General features: G+C 36.6%; 2 protein-coding genes across 3 annotated transcripts; one reads left to right on the forward strand and one right to left on the reverse strand.

The window, feature by feature from the left end:
* Nucleotides 1–718: 718 nt before the first annotated feature.
* On the forward strand, nt 719–16,875 carry gnsa (glucosamine (N-acetyl)-6-sulfatase a). Of its 2 annotated transcripts, none has more exons than XM_074698028.1 (14): nt 719–1,021; nt 4,754–4,813; nt 4,923–5,126; nt 5,218–5,283; nt 6,921–7,019; nt 7,124–7,291; nt 7,401–7,483; nt 8,769–8,887; nt 9,131–9,234; nt 9,337–9,438; nt 10,576–10,686; nt 10,763–10,873; nt 10,985–11,145; nt 11,233–16,875. In XM_074698028.1, the coding sequence occupies exons 1-14, from the start codon at nt 854–856 to the stop codon at nt 11,306–11,308; spliced, it is 1,632 nt and encodes a 543-aa protein (XP_074554129.1). In that variant the 5' UTR covers nt 719–853; the 3' UTR covers nt 11,309–16,875. The 2 variants fall into 2 exon arrangements, with proteins under 2 accessions (XP_074554129.1, XP_074554131.1); XM_074698030.1 differs by having other exon boundaries at nt 11,239–16,875.
* Nucleotides 16,847–23,940, reverse strand: LOC141810455 (adipocyte plasma membrane-associated protein). The gene is made up of 9 exons (XM_074698031.1): nt 23,843–23,940; nt 22,800–22,889; nt 22,589–22,710; nt 22,383–22,484; nt 20,771–20,923; nt 20,572–20,687; nt 20,106–20,266; nt 19,824–20,019; nt 16,847–17,692 (listed from the first exon to the last, which is right to left on the reverse strand). Coding segments are annotated over exons 1-9 (1,152 nt in total). The 5' UTR covers nt 23,845–23,940; the 3' UTR covers nt 16,847–17,482.

Here is a 23,940-nt window from a genome sequence, read left to right on the forward strand (position 1 = left end):
TTCAATCTTCATTTTATCCTTTAAAAAAAAAAAAATCCTTAAAATTTTTAATTTGTTTTTGATTTGGTTTCATTTTTATGATTGTTCAAATAGACTTAATATGTTTCCTGATTAGGATTTAAAACAACAGAATTGCATGCATTACTTAATGTTTTTTTTTATTTTTTCGTTTCTTTGTTTGTTTTTTTAATTTGTGTGTTAATCATTTATTGATAATATTCATTAATTTATTAATGAAAAGGGGTAATATTTATTTTTCTAATTTATTTTTTTTTACGTTTAATTTAGTTGTGCAGCTATATACCATTAAATTCATTTTTACGTTTTCAAAATTTATTTATTTATTTATTTATTTATTTATTTATTTATTTATTTTATTTATTTATGTATTTATTTATTATTACTATTATTATTATTATCATCATTTTTTTGTCTTCTCTTAAATCTCTTGAACTGATTAGAATTCAAAACAACTAAATTAAATGTTATAACGACACTATTTCTGTTTATGGAGTTGTAAAGCTTTTCTTTTTTTAAAAATACAGTTTTATAATACTTTGACAAAAAAAAGTAAAAAAAAAAAAAAAAAAAAAAAAAACGTGGGAAAAAAATAACTGAAAGCATATTTTAATCTTAAAATAACAGTTATGTTTAGTGTTTAGTCATGCAGGGGGCGTCACGCCTCCCGATCAGCTGACTCGGGCTTCCGCGGCACATGACCAGGAAACAAGGAAACAGGGCCGAGTCTGTTCGTGTTTTTTTCACGGGGAGGACTCACTGATTAATTTCACGCTCTCATCAGACTCAGAGGAGAGGGAAGAGGCTCGGAGCTTCTTCAGGATTAGATTAGATTATGAAGATGGGCTCGGATCGCTGGTGTCCGCTCGGTTTAGTCTCCTGTGTCCTGATCTGCGTCACTGTGTGGAGCCACCTGAGCGGCGGCGTGTTTGCAGCATCATACCGGAGACCCAACATTGTTCTGATCCTCACTGACGACTTAGATATCGCTATAGGGGGCTTGGTGAGTGATTAAAATGTGTTTAATCATCTTATTGTTCTTCTTTGTGTGTTACAGCATCATTACAGAGTCGTGACTGTGTGATAACAGCTCTGTTACAGCCACCTCATGAAGAAAACATGTGATTAATCGATTTAAAGTCGACATTTGGTCCATCCTGGTCGAGCTGACTGCTGACATTCCTCCTGCTTGGATTCATCATGCAGGCATCTCTCTCAGTCAGCAGCCTTATCCCTGGGTCAGATCTGCTCCCACAGTTTACAGAGCAAACACCCTCCCTCCTGCAGCAGGAATAAATCCAAATTCCGATCAGAAATCTAGAGATTTAAGAGCATTATGCTCCTTCAAAGTGTGCACAGTCTGAGTTTGAAACAGCCACAGACTAACTTACAGGCTTTCCAATAAGTTTTACATCATACCTATTGTTGTAGGGCTGATAAAGTGTTATTAACTTGTCATATTTTCACCTAATATATCAGCAATTTAGTATTCCGTTGATTAATCGAGTAATCGAATAAGAAATTTTGTTTGTTCAGTTTTTTCTTTAATTAAAAGTGTTTTTATTTTTACAGCTGTAACACTGTAATTTCTTGGTTCTCATTATGAAGAAAAGTGTATCTCATCATATATTAATAGCTGGGCTTCAAAAAACAAATATTTGTTCAGCTGGGTATTCAATCGATTAATCAGAAGATCAATCGAGTAATCGAATAAGAAATGTTGCATGCTCAGCATCTCTTGTTTGTTTTATTTCATGTGTTGTTGCATTTACAGCTGTAACAATGCAACTTCCTTTTTGTCACATTAAGAAATCTGTATATGTCAATGTCAACTTTATTTATATAGCGCATTTACGTCATTAAAAGTTAGAAGCACTTGACAGGTAAAAGGTTTAAAAAGTTTTAAAGTTCAAAACAGCAATAATAGACAACATCAGCAATATAAACACTCAACAGTACAAAAAATATACACATATATTCTTTTACAAGTACTGCATCACTAACCGAATAATTTCGTAATCGAGTATTTTAACAAATAAACGAGGAATCGGATAAGAGATGTTGCAAACCCAGTTTTTTTTTAAATTATTAAATGTATTTTTCTTTACATTTTATAACAGTGTAATGTCTTTGTTGTTATATAATTTAAGCTTATTTTGTCTTATTTTTTAACTTGTAGGGCTCCAGCAACAGAGTTTTTCAGTCCTTTAGTATTCTACCGATTATTCTACAAATTAATCGAGTAATCGAATAAGAAATGTTGCAGGCTCAGCATCTCTTGTTTGCTTCTTTTCATGTGTTGTTGCATTTACAGCTGTAACAATGCAACTTCCTTTTTTTCACATTAAGAAATCTGTATATGTCAATGTCAACTTTATTTATATAGCACACTTCATAGGTAAAAAGTTGAAAAAACTTTCTAGTTTAAAAGTTTCAAACGTTTAAAAAGTTTAAAAGTTCAACACAGCGATAAAAGAGAACATCAGCGATAGAAACACTCAACATTTAAAAAAAATCGTTTACAAGTACTGCACCATTAACCGAATATTTTAGTACTCGAATATTCTAACAAACAAACGAGGAATCGGATAAGAGATGTTGCATGCCCAGCTTTTTTTTATTATTAAATGTATTTTTACTTCACATGTTACAAAAGTGTAATTTCTTTGTTGTCATATTATTAAAGCTTATATATCTTATTTTTTTACCGGTAGGGCTTCAGCAACCAAATACTTCAGTCCTTTAGTATTCTACCGATTATTCTACAGATTAATCGAGTAATCGAATAAGAAATGTTGCATGCTCAGCATCTCTTTTTTCATTAATTTAATGTGTTGTTGCATTTACTGCTGTTAAAATGCAACTTCCTTTTTCCTCCTTTTTCTTCCTTCATTAAGAAAACTTTATATGTCAATGTCAACTTTATTTATATAGCACATTTACAACTTTAAAAGCTCAAAAACACTTCATAGGTAAAAAGATAAATTTTTAAAGTTTAAAAGTTCAAAACAGCAAGAAAAGAGAACATCAGCAATTTAAACACTCAACAGTAAAAAAAAAGAAAATATATATTCTTTTACAAGTACTCGAGTATTCTAACGAATTAATTAGGAATCGAATAAGAGAAGTTTTTTACTATTAAACTTATTTTTGCTTCACATGTTACAACAGTGTAATTTCTTTGTCGTCATATTGTAAAGGGGACATATCATGCTGATCCCTGATTTAATACTTACATATAATATTATAATTTTAAAAACAAGACCTTTCACCCCCTGAATTTTCAAAAAATGAGATATTGTATTTTTTCTGATATCCTAGAACGAGATTTGATGCCTCTGAAAATAGGTCGTTGCCAGTTAGCTGGTAGATTTCGACCTTCGTGACGACACGAGGATCCTTTCTTTTTATTGGAGTAATCTGATAAAGCAGCTCCTCCTCTGTGATGTCAGTTAGTCACACAACCGCCACCAAGGAATACACCCACCAAGAGCCGACTGACTGAGTGCTGGATGCAGGGACTCTGCTCTGCTGAGCAGCTCGGCTTTACATGGTGAATTAGCAGTTAAAACACTGTAGTTTTAGCAGACGTGGTAATACTTGTGAGACTGTGATATTTGCATGCTTGTTCTGACATGCACTGTGGACCTGGACCACAATAATGCTGCGGTAATAACATAGTGAGGAACTGACGGTAGAGGCGATCTTTAGACGACACTTTCAGCATGATGGATAAAACAGACAGAGAAAAGTGAAGGAGCAGGATGGAGCCCTGTTATAGAAATAGTTTATTGGTGAAGTCTGCCTATATTTCCACGTATAAACTATACATGTTACAGTACCGGTTTGACTCACCACACTGAAGCGTCCTGAGATGATCTGTGTCCAGGTGGATTTTCTTCCTCCTGAGCTGCAGAACCGTCCGGGTCTGACTCGGGGTCCAATACAAAAGGACGTATCCTACACTCTGACATTTTATTAGTGCTATCAATGCCTTACGGTGAAGTTTTGGCAAACAGCAAACTCGCTTGGTCTGCTCCATCCAATGTGGCGATTTTGTAAATACTGCCATGCTGCAAAAACCGCCCCCTGGCTCTACCCCCTCCGCCCCTCTGATAGAACTGACCAATCAGAGCACAAAGGGCTGTGACGTTGCGAGGTTACTGGAGGTCATTCTGGAAACAGAGCGTTTCAACGAGATCTTCATGGCCTAAAATGAGGATACGCTAGAACGATTAGCATTTTTTTTTCCAAACAAAGCCTTTATTTGAAAGATGTACCTTGATGCTTTCTTAAAAATCTATTTACCCAAGTTCTTTGAGGACTTGTTTCATCCCTAAATCAGATATTTCATACAGGCTTTCTCTGTTATTTACTCCAAACATTTTCCAAAGGTTTGACTTTTGCTCTTAGGTTGGAAAAAAAATCTAATTACATTTCTTTTTAGTTGTAAAAATAAAGAGTCTTTGTTGTTTTTGAATAGGCCGACTCTTTCCACTTTTCAGGCACTTAATGAACCATAAGTTCATGAAAATTGGCGTTGTTGTGAAAGAGCTTTTACTCTGAGATAATCTGTCTGGGTCAACAAAGCGGTTTGAGTCTGTGTCCCCCTTAAAGTCTGCTTCAAAGACTCCTCGGACTTACTTTGACCCTGTTTATCGCTTGTTGCTCGGTGTTTTAACCTTTTTATCAGTAATTTCTGTTTATTATTATCAGACTCTTCTGTTTCTTTCAGGGTCCGCTCAAGAAGACGAAGAAGCTGATCGGTGATGCAGGAATATCCTTCTCCAACGCGGTGAGTGAAGTCGTCGTCACAGCTGTGTTTCTGCAGTGTGAGACGTCTGATGAAGATCCAGGAGACTCGCTGATTAAATCTTCATCCTCTCTGTTTCTTCCTCCTCCAGTTTGTCGCCAGCCCGCTGTGCTGCCCGAGCCGCGCCAGCATCCTGACGGGGAAATATCCGCACAACCACCACGTCATCAACAACACCATCGAGGGGAACTGCAGCAGCAGAGCCTGGCAGAAGAGCGAGGAGGCGCACACCTTCCCCGCCATCCTGAAAAACCACGGATACCAGACCTTCTTCGCTGGGAAGTACCTCAACCAGGTGAGTGAGGGGAAGAGACGTGAGAGTGTTTTTTGTTTCCTCCACTCAGTTTAAAGCTAAGTCAGAATGTAAATCTGTCTGTGTGTTTCAGTACGGTCACTCAGACGCCGGTGGGGTGGAGCATGTGCCTCCAGGCTGGAGCTACTGGGTCGGACTGGTAAGACTTTGGAAACCCTGTCGTCAGCGCTCAGTTTGGAAGAATGAAGCTTCCTCTGCTGCCAAATTCACTGCTTAATCTGACTTTTCAAGAATTTAAATGTTTGCAGAGCAGCCTTCAGATGACCTGACATCAGCCATTTCTCCACATTAAGTTGATTTGGTCATGTGACTTCTCTCTCTCTGCAGAAAGAGCCGGGTTAAATAAACGGCTGAAATCAGATTACACAGAATTTACTGTTCTCCTCTAACGGCATTACAGAAGTTATTACAGAGGTCATGTCTGTGGTGCAGAGCAGTTTATCTTCACGCTGCAGAGCAAACAGATGAGAGCAGGTCTCATGATCTGACTGCTCATCGTAACACAGAGACTCAGGCTGAGGGAGGGGGGTGGTGCATGATAAACAGATGAGAGGTCAGTCTTCAGGGCTTTGGACCACACGTTAGTCAGAGGAGTTTGATTTGGGCAAATAACAGTGAGGGTGAAGTTTCGACCAATCAGAAGCATCCTATTCCATTAGGTTTTGGTGTAACATTTGTTGACCAATCAGATTCAAGTATTAAAACACTAAGTGAGACAATATGGTAAAACAAGAGAATATGAGCAAAACAAAAACATAACTCATCATTTTGTTGGACTAAATATGCATTTCCTCTTTCAAGAAGGCTTTAAATTTTTGTTGAGATTTCTGCAATTTTTTTGAATTTCTTTTTTTTTTCAAATTTAGAAAAAATCAAATTTCTTTTAAACTACATATTTTTTTAAACTTTTTAATTTACTTTTCTTTGGAAAATTTTGATTTTTTTTATTTAAACAGTTTTTGAAAACTTTGCAAATTTTTTTGAATTTTTTTTTTTTTTTCAAATTTAGAAAAATTGCAAATGTTTTAAAAAAATGAAGAATTTTTTTTTTAATTCCTGCATATTTTTTTAAACTATTTAATTTACTTTTCATTGGATTTTTTTTTATTTTTTTTATTTCAACAGTTTTTGAAAACTTTGCAAATTTTTTATTTTTTTTGTGAATTTTGTTTTATTTCATGATTTTTTTAAATAAAATTGTGGCAAATTTTTTGAATTTTCAAAATTTTGCTCTATTTCAATTTTTTTTTAATTAAGCAAATTTTTAAAATTTAAAATTAATTTTTTTTGCAACTTATTGAAGTTTTATCCAGTTTGCAAATTAATGACATTGCAATTATTTAAAAAATATTGGCCAATTTAATGAAAATATGAAAGTCACACATCACATATACAATTTTATATACACAAAAAAATTCTTGTTTAGATAATTATCTTCTCTATTTTGTAGTTTAGAATATAGTATAGAACCTTATACTCTTTTATGTCTTTTTGTGAAAATAAAGTAGTTGTGGAAAAACAGTTATTATGAAAGTAAAGGTTAATCCCTGTTGCATAATTTTCCCTGATTGTGCTGCACTAGTTTTCAGAGTACAGTCTGTGTAGGAGTGAAAAAGGCTGTGACTAGATTGAGAAAATGTCGTAGACTAAAGTTTATTTTCCAACCAGAAGAAGTCTACTTTTGAAAACAGATCAAGACACCCATAAATAAAGAGGGGTTGTATCTTCTCTGAATCAGCCTTTAGTGATAATCTGATGAAAGTTTGTGTTTTGCAGGAGAAGAACTCCAAATATTATAACTACACTCTGTCAGTGGACGGGAAAGCTCAGAAACATGGAGCCAATTACAGCAAAGACTACCTGACCGACGTGCTGGTGAGACGCCGTTTGTACTGAGCATGCCCGTTAGTTTTAAAGGCACATTTATGTTTTTTTATCAAGTTAAGAAAAGTGATCGAAGTGCTTCCTCTGTCTCTCAGGCCAACATGTCTCTGGACTTCCTCACGTATAAATCAAACTACCAACCCTTCTTCATGATGGTGTCCACGCCGGCCCCACACTCCCCCTGGACGGCGGCGCCGCAGTACCAGGACCGCTTCAACGACACGAAGGCTCCCAGAGACCCGAACTTCAACGTCCACGGGAAGGTCGGACTCTCCTCTGAGTGTGAAATATAAAAACAGGACGACTCTCAAAAACATTTAACTCATGGCGTTAAAAGTTCCTCTCATGTTCCCTTTCCTCCTTCCTCCTCAGGACAAACACTGGCTGATCCGACAGGCCAAAACCCCCATGACCAACTCCTCCATTCACTTCCTGGATGACGCCTTCAGGAACCGGTCAGTCTCTGCTGCTTTTCAACTTCCTGTTCTGCTTTGTCTTTGATTTCACTGATACTCTTCCACATTAAAACCTGCTGAGGTCCAGTTTGTCTCCTCAACTCCCACTTCCTTACATCCTTCGTCTCAAACTTTACCAAAAATTAAACGACCCTCAGCAGCAAACATGAGGCTGTTTGTTCATTATGGGTAAAGTAACAAGATTTTACGTGTTAGGAAATGATCAACCTTGTTTCTTGTCACATTTCGAGTTATTGTCTTAACATTAAGACTTAATCTCGTAACAATCCAACTTTCTTTTGGGTATCTTTAGGTTATATTCTCCAAATCCAACACTTAAACAGTTTACGAAGAAGAAAGTTGTAATTTACAAGATTTTGCATAATGACTTCCTGTAACATGGCGACTCACTTCTTGTTAAATTACGAGTATTTTCAAGTAATATAACGACTTCATTCCTGTTACATTACAAGTTTAATCTCGCAGTGAAATTATTTGAGAGATCTGCAATCGTTCAGAATTTAATTTTTTTTTTTTAACATATTTTCAAATTAAGATAAAAATTACATTTTTTGAATTTCTGCATATTTTCAAAAATTATTTAAATTCTTTATTTTTTTATTTTATTTTATTTTTTTTTTTTTTTTTACAATTTTCTTAAATTGTTGAAAATTTTTTAAATGACATTTTTCATTTTTTGCAAATTGATAAAATTTTGGATAATTTGTGAAATTTATTTATTTTTGCACATTTGGAAAATTTTGCAAATTTTTGGAGTTTCAATTTTTTTTTAATTTTTGCAATTAATTGAAATTTAATTATTATTATTTTTTTTATATTTGATAATTTATCAAAAATTGGAAAAACTAAGACATCACATAGACGACGTATTAACACAAACAACTTCTCGTTTAATTAATCATTTACTGGATTTTTACTTTTTACTTCTACACTTTTTTGTTATTGTGAAGATAGTTTAATCTCACAGTGTTACAACTCCGAACACGACATTTCACTCTCGTAAAGTCACAACTTTTTGTTTGTAATGCTACGATTTTCTTCCTGATACCGTACAAATTTCAATTCACAATGTTACAACTTGTTTCTTGTTACACAGTTTGACTTTAATCTCTTTTTCTCGTAATATTTCAACTTTTTTCTTGTTGCTTTCTCTGGCCCTGATCCTGCCTCATACTGGTCGATGTTCTCCTGGAGTTTCTGCAGTTCTCGGTTTCTCAGAAGTTTAACGTTGTGTTGCCGAACGTTTGTTGTGTTATTATCGCAGGTGGAGAACTTTACTGTCGGTGGACGACCTGGTGGAGAAGATCGTGAAGAGGTTAGACGTCAGAGGTGAACTGGACAACACGTACGTCTTCTTTACCTCCGACAACGGCTACCACACAGGTAACAAACTACACACACACACGCACACACACACACGTCTGTGAAATAAAGAGCTGAGTGTGTCTGAGCGTTTTGAACAGACTGTGAAGAATTAAAGGTTAAGAAGGAAGAAGCGGTTCAGACATTGTTTGAGGGATTTAAAAGTGAAGTACGGGGGCCTGATGGAGGCTGGAGTCCTGTTTTCAGTTTCTCAAAGCTTCACACAGTTTCAGGTTAAAGGAAATTTACCTTCGTCTGTTTCAGGTCAGTTTTCTCTTCCTCTGGACAAACGGCAGCTCTACGAGTTCGACATCAGAGTTCCTCTCATGGTGAGGGGACCCAACATCAAACCCAACCAAACAAACGAGGTACGCTCCTCAGTTTTCCTCTAAATACAGACAAAAATCTCCAAAAGTGGAATTTAAGAAGCTTTAAAAAGACCGATTTAATCTGGATTATTTTATCCACAGTTTCTGGTCGCAAACGTTGATCTCGGTCCAACCATCCTGGACATCGCCGGGTACGACGTGAACAGAACACAGATGGATGGCATGTCCTTCCTCCAGGTCATGGTGAGGTCAAACGTCACATCTGTAGCTTTAAATTTAGAAATAAGGTTGGAAATTTGCAGCTGTGGTGTTTAAATATTTGTTGTTTGAGGTTCAGGATTTAAAAGGGATGAGTTTATCTAAGGGTGGGCGATATGGAAAAATTTATATCACTTTTTTTTTTTTTTTTTTTTCAAAATCTTGATCATGATTTTATCACTTTTTTTTTTATTTAGATTATTCGGACTATTTTGCATGTCATTTAACAGTATTGAAAACATTTTTTAAAACCTAGGTTTTAAACGGAAAAAAGGTTAAAAATCATTTAAGATGGTGTTTTTTGACACCTTTTTTATTTAGGTAAACAATTAAGCTAACTTGTGCCAAGTAAAATTAAAATCAAACAAAAATATTGGGGTGTATAACATTAAGGTCTTAGTTTTGAGTCTTTGTTTTAATTCTAAAGGAAAATAAACTTGAACACAACATTAAAGTGAGGTGCACATGTGCTACGTAACAGCTACTTATCAAGGCAGCGTATCAGCTCAGTGACTTCAACTGACTTCAATTTTTTTAGGTAGAACACTCAAGTTATTAAAATACAATAAATATTAAAAGTACAATATATTTTTATAAAAAATGTATTTTATTTTTGATATTTATTGTATTTTTATTAAAAAAAAAACTATTGTATTTTTAAAATGTATTGTATTTTTAATATTATTGTATTTTTATATAAAATTAATTGTATTTTTAATATTAATTGTATTTTTAATATTTATTATATTTTTAATATTTATTGTATTTTTATATAAAATTTTGTGTATTTTTAATATTTATTGTATTTATATATACAATAAAAATTTCATTAAAAGCTCTGTGAAAAGTTTAACTTTCACAAGGTAAAAATAAAATCAACATACTGAAAAACATGAACTGAAAATGTAAACTTCAGTTACTACTTTAAACATTCAAAGTGTAATGTAATCTCTGTGCTTTGGCAGATCGTCATACCCCACTCCAATAAGTAAAACTTTTGTTTGTTTGTTTCATAAACTCCAACCTAAGATTACGCTCCACGTTTGATTTTCTTCGCACAGAAATTATTGGCAAGAATTCTTAAAAACCAAAGAATCATCATGTGTGTGTTTTTGTCTCCAGGAGGGTCAGACGAACAGCAGCAGCTGGAGAACAGACATCCTGGTGGAGTACGAAGGAGAAGGGAAGAACGTGACGGACCCGTCCTGCCCCCTGCTGGGACCAGGAGTGTCGGTACGATGAGAAACTTTAAATAAAGCAGGTGAAGGTTTGAGCTGCTTAAAAACACTCATGGTGTGTGTTTCTGCAGGAGTGTTTCCCAGACTGTGTGTGTGAGGACTCCTACAACAACACCTACGCGTGTGTGCGCACCGTCGCCCCCTCTGCTGACCTGCAGTACTGCGAGTTTGATGATAACGAGGTGAGAGATGTATTGTTTTGACCTCAGAGATGGAGCTTCCTTCCTCTGGCTCCATCTGGTGGTGAAAAGAAGAATTGCAGCATCTGATCCACTGTGTGTTTCCCTCTGCAGGTGTTTGTGGAAGTCTACAACGTGACGGCAGACCCCTTCCAGCTGAAAAACATCGCGAAAACCATCGACCAGGAAGTCCTGGAGAAGATGAACCACCGGCTGATGATGCTGCAATCCTGCTCCGGACAGACGTGTCGGACGCCGGGCGTCTACGATCCGAGGTCGGTGATCCGTCAGAGGGAACTCCTGCTCAGATAGAGAGCATTAAAAACATGATCCAATCATTTCCTCTTCCTGTGTTTCCTCAGTTACAGATTCGACCCTCGGCAGATGTTCACGGGCCACAGCTGGCGGCTCAGCAGACTGCGGCAGAGGATGAAATAAGAGGAGGAGCAGACACAGATGAGGAGAAGAGGAGACGGAGGAAGAGGGGCTGTGAGGGTCTTTGTATTCAGCCTTTCCTGCTGTTGTTGCCTTGTTTTCAGGCGTCCTGAGCCAGTTTCTCTGTGCGTGGATGGAGAAGGGATCAGGTGGGGTCTTATTCTAGGAAAAGGTGCGATGCCGTGGCGACGAGCAGGACCCGCCTGTAAAGCTTCCAGTTTGAGCTGCTGTTTCGTGAGTTTTGTCGTTGATGTGCAGGGAAGCCAAATTATTCAGGATGGATTGAGACGCCATTTTTTTTCACATCCTGGTTTTTCTATGAGATTAAAGAGCGCTGAATGTCGTCATATCCATTTCAAACTAACACGATTCACTTCTGCTTTCACATCACTGATCCAAACAAAGAGTCTACAAAGACGAGTTCACGTTCGTTTATCGGTGCCTGGATTTTGTTTTGCTGCATTCCTGTGGCGTAAAAAAAAGTTTGTGAAAACTTTAACACAACTTTCATAAATTAGGAGAGCTCAACCTGCTTCACTGCAAAAACTGAAACCTTATCAAATATTTTTGTTTCATTTTCAGTAGAAAATTTCTTTTTAGACTAAGTATGAACCACATTCACCTGAGCAGTCCAGAAAAATGTCTTTTTTCAAGTTATTTCCAGACAAAAATGAGGTCTAAGTTGCTGTATTAGGTTCATAAAAAATATATCAAATCAAACAAATTTTTTAGCAAATTTTTCAAAATTTTGGGGGATTTTTTTTTTACTTGTTATAGCAATTCAGACCTCATTTTTTTCTTTAAACAACCTGAAACAGGACATTTTTCGGGACTTATGAGTTAAACGTGGCTCATATAGAGTATTATAAGACAATTTTACTTAAGATGAGACAAAAATACTTGATTAGATTTTAATTTTTTGCAGTGTGCAGATTTTTTAAACATTTTTTTCAATGTTTAGTAACTGCAACTTGTCCAATTTTGTTTTTCCTGGTTAATTTTTCAATTTAGCAAAGAATTGTTTTACACCAACAACCTGAAAAAAAGCCTCTAAACCATAAATTAATCCTTGTTAATAGGTCAAAAAGGTACCGTTTACTGACTTTACACACAATTTATCGAACAACTCATTTATATTTTGTGTTTTTCAGTAGAAATTTGAAAACAATGATAAGTTTGTTGCAAGTTTTTAGCATTTTTTTTGCATTTTTGCTAAAGAGACTGTAGCTAACGGCATATATAATTTTTTTTTCAAAGTGTTTGCACAATTTCACAGCTGTCCAATCACACCTGGTGTAAAGACACACAAATGAACAAACATAGCTCTTCACTTGGATGTAGCACTTTCAGACACAGGCCAACTCAAACCCTTGATTGTGATTGGCCGGTTACGAAAAAGCAACAATAATTCTAGAATTTCAAACGTTTAAAGTAGGATTCCATTAAAAAAAACTGCCAACGCCAAAAGCATTCTGCATTCAACCGCATCTGTTTCGTACATTAAAGCTCCTGTGAGTTACTCTCTGTTTGCGTCAACTTTGGCGCCCCCTCTGGAAAAAACAGTTCTAACACAAATGTCATTATTCTTTACTATATTTCTCATACTGACTGATACTCAAGCTGTGGAAACTGAAAGAAGCTTTAACTTGGTGTGACAGCTACCCCCCACCTTAAGTTTCACAAACCAGAATTCACGACATAGAAACATTTTTTGTCTTGTCGGTGGTCTTGTTTTATTTTTAAGCTCATAAAGAAACATTATTGCTCATCAAAGTCTGTTTTATAACAGGCTGAAAAAATCCTCACAGGAGCTTTAAGTTGGACCGTCAGCACAATAAAGGTCGCCCTCAAGGATGTGAATACATATGGGAAAAAAACAGAGAAAGATAACCTTTTAGAGAAACAAACTCTTACTTATCAAAAACGAGTGCCTACAGACAGAAAATTAAAATTCAGAAATGTAAATAAACTCGGATAGAAACGGGAATATCAAACATCAGCTCCTTAGCACACAGTGTTCAAAATCTCCAACAAGTGCATGAAGTGCTGCAGGAATGAGTCCTGAAACCTCAAAAAAAAAAGTTAAAAAGCATCAAAAACCATAAAGTCTGAATGCCAAAGAGCTGATTTTTTGTTGTGACTCATACGAATAATCCCGCCGGGCGATGCTAACTCTGACGTTAGCTCCCGAACACGTCATGCCTGCAGCACTTTATCTCCTCAGAATCACAAATATTTCAGTGTAGAGCGACTTTAGTAAAGTAGATAAAAATGATTCACTAGGATTGTTAGTGGCATCGATGAAAGCCTTAAACTCAACTTTTTAAATCACTGAGCTCAGAACAAACGACTTTCCTCATTTCAGAGTTTTTTCTTTTTTACTGTGATCAGTTTTAGAGCACTTTTATTTAGACATTTCAAATTAAAAGCTTTCACTTCCTTTGTTTTCTGTTCTGTTGTTGAACATTTCATATTTAGTTGTCAGAGGAATATTTGTGGATTATAATCCGATTATTTCACCCACAGTGTAAAGTTTGTAGCAGTTCAGTTAGCCGAGCGCTGCAGACATGAACTTCCTAAAGGGAAAGAGGAAGCACTCGTTTTTACAGAGAGAAGAGAAATCTTTCCAGAATAATCCGCCCTGATCAGTTTTAGCTTCGATAGATTTGATTTCAAGACTTTAAGATGTTAATTAAATGTTTAATTTGATCCACAAAACTTCAAGTTATGATGATAAATTATCTATATTTGAGTTTTCTTGAACATTTCCTCCTCCAGACTGTAAGGGAATTTCTTTGGATCTTGTTTGTGTTCGACGATGAAGGATGGAGGCCACAGTGAAAACAATGAAGATTTTGAGATCAAAGTGTAAAATGTAATGAAAAAAGGCTAAATGTTTGGAGATTTTGGTCATAATTGTACCATAATGACCTAAAGCTTGTTAATATACAGTTTAATTCTCTTCATATTACGTCAACGTTTCGTAAAATTATGACTAGAATCTGATAACACTAAGATTTTTATCTCATAACACTACGACTTTATTCTTGTCATATTATGACTTTTTTCACGAATCTCAAAACACGACTATCAGCCCAAGATATATCAACGTTATTTTTGTAAATTTACTATTAAAATTGCTAATATTTAAATGTTTTCTCATAATATTACAACTCAGATTTTGTAACATTCTGATTTTAAGTTGTAAGATTTCAACTTTATTCTTGTGAAGTTTTAACTTAATTTCATAACATTATGACAAGAGATAGACTGATGGTTTTTTTCAGTGCTGATACCAATACCGGTTATCAGTAGTGAAGGAAGCCGATACCCAATATTTGAGGCCGATATTCATTTGCAGCAGAATTGAAAATATAGGCGCCAAAATTTGGGATGATACAAACTTTTTTTTGAGCCTTTAAGCATATGTTTATAAAAAAGCCATCAGAGCCAAAACAACAACCTAAAATTTTTTTTTTTATTGGCTGCTGTCGATGTACCTTAAGTGCTAAATATCGGCCGATAATCAGATTATCAGTCCATCCCTAATTATGATTTTATTGTTTTGTTTCAGTAAGACTTTTACCTTCTAACACAATAAATTTGAACTCATAAAAAAACTAAATTTTCGTAGAATGACGACTTTTATGTTGTTAGAAAATGACTCCAGGTGTAGGGTTAGACACAAAAAACAAACTAGCACAGCTCTTTACCCAGATGTAGCACCTTCAAACACCGGCCTGGCTAACCCAAACCCTTGATCCTGATTGGTCAGTTTTGAAAAAGCAACAATAATTCTAGAATTCAAAACATTTCAATCAAGATTGCATTAAAAAAAAAATGCAAACGCCAAAAGAATTTTGCGTTCAACTCCATTTGTTTCATACATTAAAGCTCCTGTGAGTAACTATCTGTTTGTGTCAACTTTGGCGCCCCCTCTGGACAAAACAGTCCTTACACAAGTGTTATTCTTTACAGACTGTTTTCCCCATACTGACTGATAATCAAGTTGTGAAAACAGAAAGCAGCTTTAACTTGGTGTGACACCTACCTCCCACCTTAAGTTTCACAAACTAAAATTCACAGCATAGAAACATTTTTTGTCTTGTCGGTGGCCTTGTTTTATTTTTAAGCTCATGAAAAAAAAAAGATTGTTCATTCAAGTCTGTTTTATAACAGGCTGAAAAAAATCCTCACAGGAGCTTTAAAGGTGTCGATGGACACAGGCCCTCAAGAATGTGAATACACGTGGAAAGAAAACACAGATTTCAGAGAAAAGAGCGCCAGAACAAGTGCCTAAAGACGGAAAATTTAAAATTCAGAAATGTAAATAAACTCGGACAGAAACAGGAATATCAAACATCAGCTCCCGAAGCCGATAACCGATATTTGGGGCCGGTATTCATTCGCAGTAAAAGTGAAAATATTGGCGTCAAAATTTGGGATGATACGAACTTTGTTTTAAGCCTTTGAGCATATGTTTATAAAAAAGCCAAATTCAATTTCTGATTGATTAATGCTAAATATCGGCCGATATTCAGATTATCCGTGAATCCCTAACTATGACTTTATTTTGTTACATTACAACTTTGATCTTGTAAAACAATCACTTTGAGCTCGTTAAATAACTTTATTCATGTAAAATGACGACTTTTATATTGTAACATAATGACTCCAAGCCTAAAATACAACGTTAGTCTCATTATGTTGAGATTTAAATCTGTTAACATTTAAACTTCAATATCATAACGTCACGACTTTGATTTTTATAACAAACAATTTTTATTCACTTTACATTGTGACTTTATCTCGTAACTTTATGACCACAATCTTAAGATATTTAGACATCTTCACCTTTTCTCAAATTTTCTTTTGTTTTTGCTTGGCCTCTTATCCTCTGTCGTTTGTCAAATTAAGTCCAGATGAAAAAACAAAACGTGAGTCCTCCTGTCGCTGTGAGAACACAGAAACCTGGGGATTGTAGTTTTTCACAGACGAATATATTCCAGACTAACGCTGCCTTCTTTCATTTCATCTGTAGTGAAACATTTCATGCTTTTATTTTGTAATCTTTGCAGATAAAAAAACATCTAACCAAAGCTGAGCTCAGACTTTTAAAGGAGCTTCCTGTGAATCACACAGAAAGTTCCTCAGTCGTGGTTAATCTGCAGAAACTCTCACAAATAATTGTTTAACATTTTTAATGATAATGTGAATTTCCGTTTATAGTGAATCAATGATTTTTTTTTTGTTTTACTGCTTCTGTAGTCTTGAATAAGTGGCTCACAGCTCTTTCTTCCTCTGACGCCAGTTTGTCCAGAGTCACAAACGGACTGAAGTGAAGTTTCCCGTCTTGTGAAAAGTCCACGGGACACGACAAACACTCTGTGATTCATTTTCCTCTTGACGCCGATCACTTTGTTTCAATTCACTGATGCACTTTCCAATCCGTATGAACTGTTTGTTTTGGTTTTTTGGAGACTGTAGTTTTATTTTTTGGAGACGTTTTTTGATGATGTGTTATAGGCTTGTGTTTTTGTCCAAATAAAACAATTGTGACAAGAATTAAAGAGTCTGTTTCTCATCATTTAATTTAAAACATCCATCCTACGAGAGGAGCTTTAAATCAGAGCAAATAAATGACTCCAGTGTTTTTACAAACATTGAATAAAATATGGAAGGAGTTGGGTTAATAAAGTGTTCAAAAATACTAAATACTAATCCGGTTCAACGGCAGTCTCTAAGTTTAGTTCCAGTTTTTATTCCAGTTTGATGAAAACATTGGCTGTAGGAAATGATGGACAGTGTAGCACGTCTACAAAAGTGAGGACAAATTACTTAGGGCTCCCCCTGGTGGCTGCCCACAGATGGGGCATCGTTCAAACGTATTTCCTGCAGTCTATCGTGAGTTAAATGCATTTTTTGGTTAGTTGAAGGCTCGTCTCGTCAAACTCTGCTCGCTTCTTCTTTTTGTTTTTCACCAGTAAAAGTCCACAGTGTTGAGATATAAAACGAAAAATCTCAAAGGTGTTGGGAAAAATAACAGTGCACGCAAACACAATAGGTTTCGTATTTTCCCTGCACTTCCAAAATGTCTCAGGTCCCCAGTGTCCGACCCATGTCCCAGAGATAAAACTAAAACTCCAACCAGTTTTTGCCTCCAGCTGTGGTCCGTTATCAGCTCTCCCACTCCTCCAGGATGGGCAGGAAAGGGAGGTCCGTGCTGCCCAGGTAGGTCCGCCCTCGGTGCTGGAAGACGTCGCTGATGGCCCACGTCAGACGGCCTTCAGGGTCGTGGAGAGTACTGACGATCTGACCATCCAATCCAAGCTCCAAGACCAGAGCGTAGCGCGGCAGGAGGACGTTGTACCAGCTCAGAGGAATCACCTGGAAATGACACAACACATTTAGTGAAAGATAATACCGCTAGTGTGTTAAAACAGCTGTGTTAGAGAGGGGGTTCATCTTCCAGATGTTGTTTTGTTGCTTTAAGAAACTTTGAGGCACATTAGAGCTCAACATTCCAAAACACTCCTTAATATTTCACTAAATTCAGCTACTGTCTCTTTAAGAAACTCAGAGGAACTCTGGAACGGCATTCCGGAACACTCCTTTAATAAAATTCAGCTACTGTCTCTTTGAGAAACTCAGAGGCACTTTTGAAAAGCATTCCGGAACACTCCTTGTTAAATTCAGGTACTGTCTCTTTAAAAAGCTTAGAGGCATTCTGGAACTCATCTGTGTGATAGTGTCTCAGAGAAATTTTGGTGTCTGTTTAAATATGTTTCATTTACACCGTTTTGTTTCTTTAAATGATGTTTTTTCGTGCTTCCTTTTGACAGATTTCAGCTCAGTTTTCTCGTCATGCCATTTTAAATAAAATTTTTCACTCAGTGTGACCTAACTGACATTCACCAAAGTTCAACAGAAGTTCAGGCCTGTTTCTTCCAGAGTGTGTGTGTGTGTGTGTGTGTGTGGAGCTGTGTATTCAACAGTGTGTGTTTCATTTGTCGAATGTGTGAGGGTGAATCAGTGTGAGAGTGTGTGTGAGTGAGTGTGTGTGTGGGTGGATCCTGGCTCCTGTCCCGTCAGATTTCACACTATCTAGTCGGTGAACAAAGCCTGTTATTCACCCCCCACTGACACACTGAATAACTCCCAATCACACAGCACTGAGCAACGAGCATCATGGGAAGTTGGATTTGGTTATAAGCACTGATAAACGAGCTCCTCCGCACGGCCTGATATGTTTTTAAAATTCAAGATTGATGTTTTCAAGCTAATGGCAAAAAAGGCGATAAAATATCAATATTTAAAGCTCCTGTGAGGATTTTTTTGATCCATCATGAAACAGACTAATATCAACAGTTCTGCCTCTTTACAACCTACAAAATGAAATAAGATATTTAGCAAAGTGTTTGTATTTTCTGTTTCTGTGGTTTTTAAAGCTTTAAGCCGATGTGAGGGGGTAGGTGTCAGACCAAGCGATCGACACACAAAAGAAAACCCTTCTCGTGTTGAAAAAAAAGTAAAAAAAAAAAATTGTTTTGTAAAAAATCACATTTCACCCGTGCACCAGAAAAGATAAGCAGCAATATTCATTACTTTGTCCACACGGGGGCGCCAAAATCATTACAAACAGAAAATTGCTCACAGGAGCTTTAAATATCCTTTTGATCTAATCTGGACTGAGGAACTAAAAAAAATACTGCAATTTCTCTTTATTTATTTATGATTTATATTGTCCACTCAGTTTTCTTAATTTTTGTAAGGGGATATGTGCCTGGGGAGCGATGGGGGGTATAATTGTTTGTTTGTTGGTAGATTTTTTTTTTTGTTTTGTTTGTTATTTCTGTTGATCAAAAAGTAAAAACATAGTTTACATGGATGTTTTTGATTGGAGCTGTTAATATGTAAATCAATAAAGCAAGTGTTAAAAAAATCCCTTTCATTCACATTTTCATTTATTTACATCCGGACATTTTCCAAACACTGTTTCTTATAAAAACAAATCATTTTTTCTCGCAATCCAACCTCCAATTAGTTATTTTATTTTACGAACACTATCTTGACATTGATAGTACTAAAAACATCTTATTTTGTGCTTCAAAGAAGCTTTTATTTTGAAAAAACAGCTGATTTGACTCATTAAGTAGCAAATAATATAATTTATGAAGGTTTGTGTAGCATTTGGCAATAAAACTAATATTGTTCAATTATTTTCTTGATGTAAATATAACAAATATTGAAAATCTTTGCACATGTAATTTCTCCATCCAACCACTAGAGGGGGCGCTGATTAACAATGAACAAACTAACCATCTGGTGTTTTTTCAAATTCCAAGCAGGAACAAGAAATCAGTTTTTAATTTGGTAGAAAAAAAAAAATTATCGTTATTATTTTCGTCATTGAACAATGTGAAAAAATATCGTAATTTTTGGCAACGCCCTCCAGCATCTGTGTGTCCAAATATGTAAATAATGAAAGTTTAGGAAAGGAACTAATCTGAAAACTCACCTTGGCCAGGAAGCGTTTGACGGCGGGATACGGAGCGATCAGATCGAGAAAAGGAGGCACGAGCTTCCGGAAGCGTGTCGTCGTTATGCCAACCAGGAAGGTTCCGTGGTCGCTGAGTCGGATGTTGTCTGGGTAACCGATCATATTGTCCATGAGGATCTCTTTGGTACCGGTTTTTGGACCCTTCAGCCAAAACCTGTAAACAGAGAGACGACTTCACACCTGCCCACTCGTGTTTATTTCATCAAGAGTGTGTGCGTAAGTGTGTGTGTGTGTGTGTACCGCAGTATGCGTCCGATGCTGGTCTCTGCCACTAACAGGAAGTCCTCGTCAGGTGATAGAGCGATGCCGTTCGGCATGTAGAGAGAATCCAGAAGGACGGTCACTCTCTGAGTCTGAGGGTCGAAGGAGAGGAGACGACCGAGGCTGTTGAGCTCGATCACCTGAGACGAAAAACCAGAGCAGAGAGAAACTTTACGGTTTATTTTTGTTTGTTTTTAGGTTTGGAAATAAAATCCCCTGCTCTGAATGAAACTCTCAGATTTCTGTTCGCTGAACGAGTCTGTGGTTTCCAAGCAACGCTTCAGAAACAGACTCAGCTTTTCTCTGTCATCTTGAAGAGGCTGAACAGTTTTCTGAAGCAGCCACTCGACTTTTCGTCTCTGAGAGGTTTTTATTCTCAAACAGGAACAAGAGGACGTTTTAAAGCTAACTGGCACCAAACCAAGCCTCCTCTTCATCGTCTCACCTCCAGTTTGACGTGTCTGCGTCCCCAGCGACTGGACGAGTCTGTGAAGTAGATCATCCCGGTCTGAGGGGAAATCTCCAGACCGTTGAGGAAGGCAAAGGGAACGCCATCGGCGCCTGAGGATCAGAGCCAGCAGAGTTACAGACGCAGAGCAGAAACACACGTCACCATGAACTGAACTGTCTGTAGCTCTCTGTACCCTCAGAGTTCGCCAGCAGCAGAGTCTTCGCTCCTGTTCCTGGGTCCACGCTGTGGAGCCCAAAGTAAGAGTCAGCCACGATCAGCTGACCGTGACGGTCCAGACGGACGCCGTGAGGTCGACCACAGAGCGGCTCAAAGTCTGTGCTGCTACCTGGAGACACGACAACATTAAGTCTGTCTGAATCCCACAAGGCTCAGGCTGAACCAGGTCCTGGACCAGGATTCAGGAAAAACTGTTGAACTGGTCAAAGATTGTAGTCTTTAACATTTAAAACAGGAGAGGAGACATTTTTGAAGGGAGGCCGATAAAAAACAAGAGGACAAAAAACAGAATTCTGACTTTAATCTGATTATTCACAAATAATTTTATTTCTTTGTGACAAATGTTAAAATTCTTGGATTAAAACCTGAACACTGAGATTAGAGGCAGAATTTTGAGATTAATATAAAAAATTTTTGATTTTAGTCAAAATTTTTCAAAGTTGGAACTCTGAGATTAAAGTTTAAATTTCTGGAATACAGTCCGGATTCTGAGATTGAAGTTAGAATTTTAAAATGTAATCTACATTCTGAGAATTTAGTCAGAAATTTGGGATTAAAGTCAACATTTTTAGATTAATTCTTAGTTTACAATCTGAATTTTGAAATTAAATTACAAATTTCTGAATTTAAGTCAGACTTCTGAGATTAAAGCCAAAATTTAAAGACTCAAGTCTTAATTCTCATTTTAGAGTCAGAACTCTGAGATTTTGGACTTTTTTTTAGATTACAGTTGGATTTTTTAAATTAGAGTCTGAATTTTATGGTGAGAATCCTTAGATTATAGTCAGAATTCTCAAATTATAGTCTGTATTTCTCAGATTAGAGTCAGAATTTTTAGATTTTGGAAGGGGTTCTAGGATTAATATTGGAATTCACAGATTATAGTCAGAATTCTGAGATTGTTAACAGAATTTTTGAATTTCAATGAGAATATTTATTAGATTAACTTTGCAATTCTTAGATTCAAGTCCAGATTCTTAGTTTAAATTCTGAATTCTGAGGTTACGAGTCAAAATTCTCTGATTATAGTCTGTATTTCTGAGATCATAATCAGAATTTTTTTTGGCAAATCAGAATATTTAGATAATGGTTCTAATTCTTGGATTAGTCAGTGTCCCTATCGTCAGAATTCTTTGATTAAAGTTTGAAATCTTAGTTTATCTGTCAGAATTTTAAAAACTAAAAATACAATTCTGAGGTAAAAAGCTTCTAATTATGGGGAACAAAAATCAGAATTTTGAAGTTAGTGTCAAATTTCTCAGATTAAAATCCAAATTTAAGTCCAAATATGGAAGATTGACTTTGCTCTTAGAAATAAAAGTTAAAATGAAAATAAAAGAAAGAAAAAACCCTTGGTCCAAGTCTTTTTCTGTACGGAGTAATAATTTATTTTGGATGATTTGGTGTTAAAAATGTTGACCACAGTTGTAAAGTAAAAAAGCAAAATGCAGAAAAAAATGTAAAACAATAAACAAGCTTGACTTTATGATGAGTGCAGGACGGTTTGGAGGAGAAAAGATCATCTTCACTGAAAATCAAAACAGAAACAGACGAGTGCAGTAACTCACCACATTCTGGTAAATTCTGACCCATGTGTGTGATGAGGGTGAGGCTGTCGTCTGGACCGATCCTCCACAGCTTCCCGTCCACTGTTCCTGTGTACACGTTACCTAAAAAACACACAAACAAACCTCGAAACCTCTGAAGACGTCTCAATCTGGCCGGGCTCAAAACATGTGAGACAAAAACAAACTTATAATCCAGCATCACTCACCCTCCTCATCTGCAGTGAAGGATTCTGGTCCGTGTAGTTTTCCTGTGAACAGCCTGCGGCCCTTCTGCAGTCTTGTGTTTACAGCCAGCGGGCCCTCCAGGGCCGGAGGAGGCCCCTTCAGTCTGTGGGAACAAATATTGATCTTAACTAAAGCTTGAGAAGAACAGAAACAGTAAAATAAAAACATCAGGTCGTGTGTTTGTGCTCCTACTCGTGGGGTTTGGGGTCTATTGGAGAAGGCAGCAGGTAAACTCCAACGGCGACGGCGAGCAGAGCCGCCAACAACGCCCTGCTACCAAACCTGACAGAGAGAAGAACAACAGGAACCCCTTTAAGATGATTTCACTTAATTTCATGTCATCTTGTTCACTGTCCAGGTGCTAAAGCAAAGGACTCAGCTGCCTCCTTCTGCACGGTCTCAGTTAATAAGTCAACATCAGTGTGTGTGTCACACATGCTGGAGTGAACTTTGACATCAGTGTTATCATTTTAAACCGCTTACAACACATTGTTTCCCACATTTAGCCACTTCACTGACTCTTTTTGCATGTTGTGTAATTCTTCCTGACACATCTGGAGCCTGTTGGGAACCCTGCTGGGATACTACTGGTTTTACTGGTGGCCTCACAAAGCACACTAAACTAATTGGATATAGATGTGACTTTAACAGCTGAAACAAAAGGTCAGTGTGATTTTCTGCAGAGTCCAAAGCAGCTAAATCTTTTAAGAAATGGCTTTCTTTACATAAACCAAACCTCATTCAAAAAAGTTGCAATTTTGATTTTCTCGACTTCTCCTGTTTATACGTATCAAAACATGTTTAACACATTCTTCCACAACTAAAACAAAAATGATCAGGAAGGAGCATTTTATTAAAGTCAGGCTTACACTGAATTGTTTTTCCTCTTCTTGCCATAAACTGTGAGTTCACACAGGCGTAGCATGCCTGTATTTTCACACCTGAACTTAGTGTTGGCGTTTTATTCTTTATATTAGAAAGTTTCTGATGCATGAAACTGAAGCCGAACAGAGCCGAAAAGAAGTCAGAATTAAAAAAGTTCAAAATATGTACTTAATTGTTCTGATTTATGACGCTTCAGCTTCAAAAACAACAATTAACAGATTTTTAAACCGGGTTTGGCGACGCGGACGGAAACTTCAGGTGTTCGTCCGGGGAGAAAAACGCAGACAGCGGTCAGCGGATATTTTTTTTTATCTTGAAAGGAAAAAAATATCTCAAAGACTAAAACTTACATTTTCCTTGTCTCCTCACCCAGCTGGGTAAAGCTGCTCCGGCCAAACTTCAGAAGCGATGAATGAGTTTCTGCGTAGGCGGAGGGCCGGAGCGCGAA

The sequence above is a fragment of the Halichoeres trimaculatus genome, unplaced genomic scaffold, assembly GCF_033239565.1.
Source record: "Halichoeres trimaculatus isolate MK-OKI-2021-1 unplaced genomic scaffold, fHalTri1.1 fHalTri1_scaffold_21, whole genome shotgun sequence".
NCBI lineage: Eukaryota > Metazoa > Chordata > Actinopteri > Labriformes > Labridae > Halichoeres > Halichoeres trimaculatus.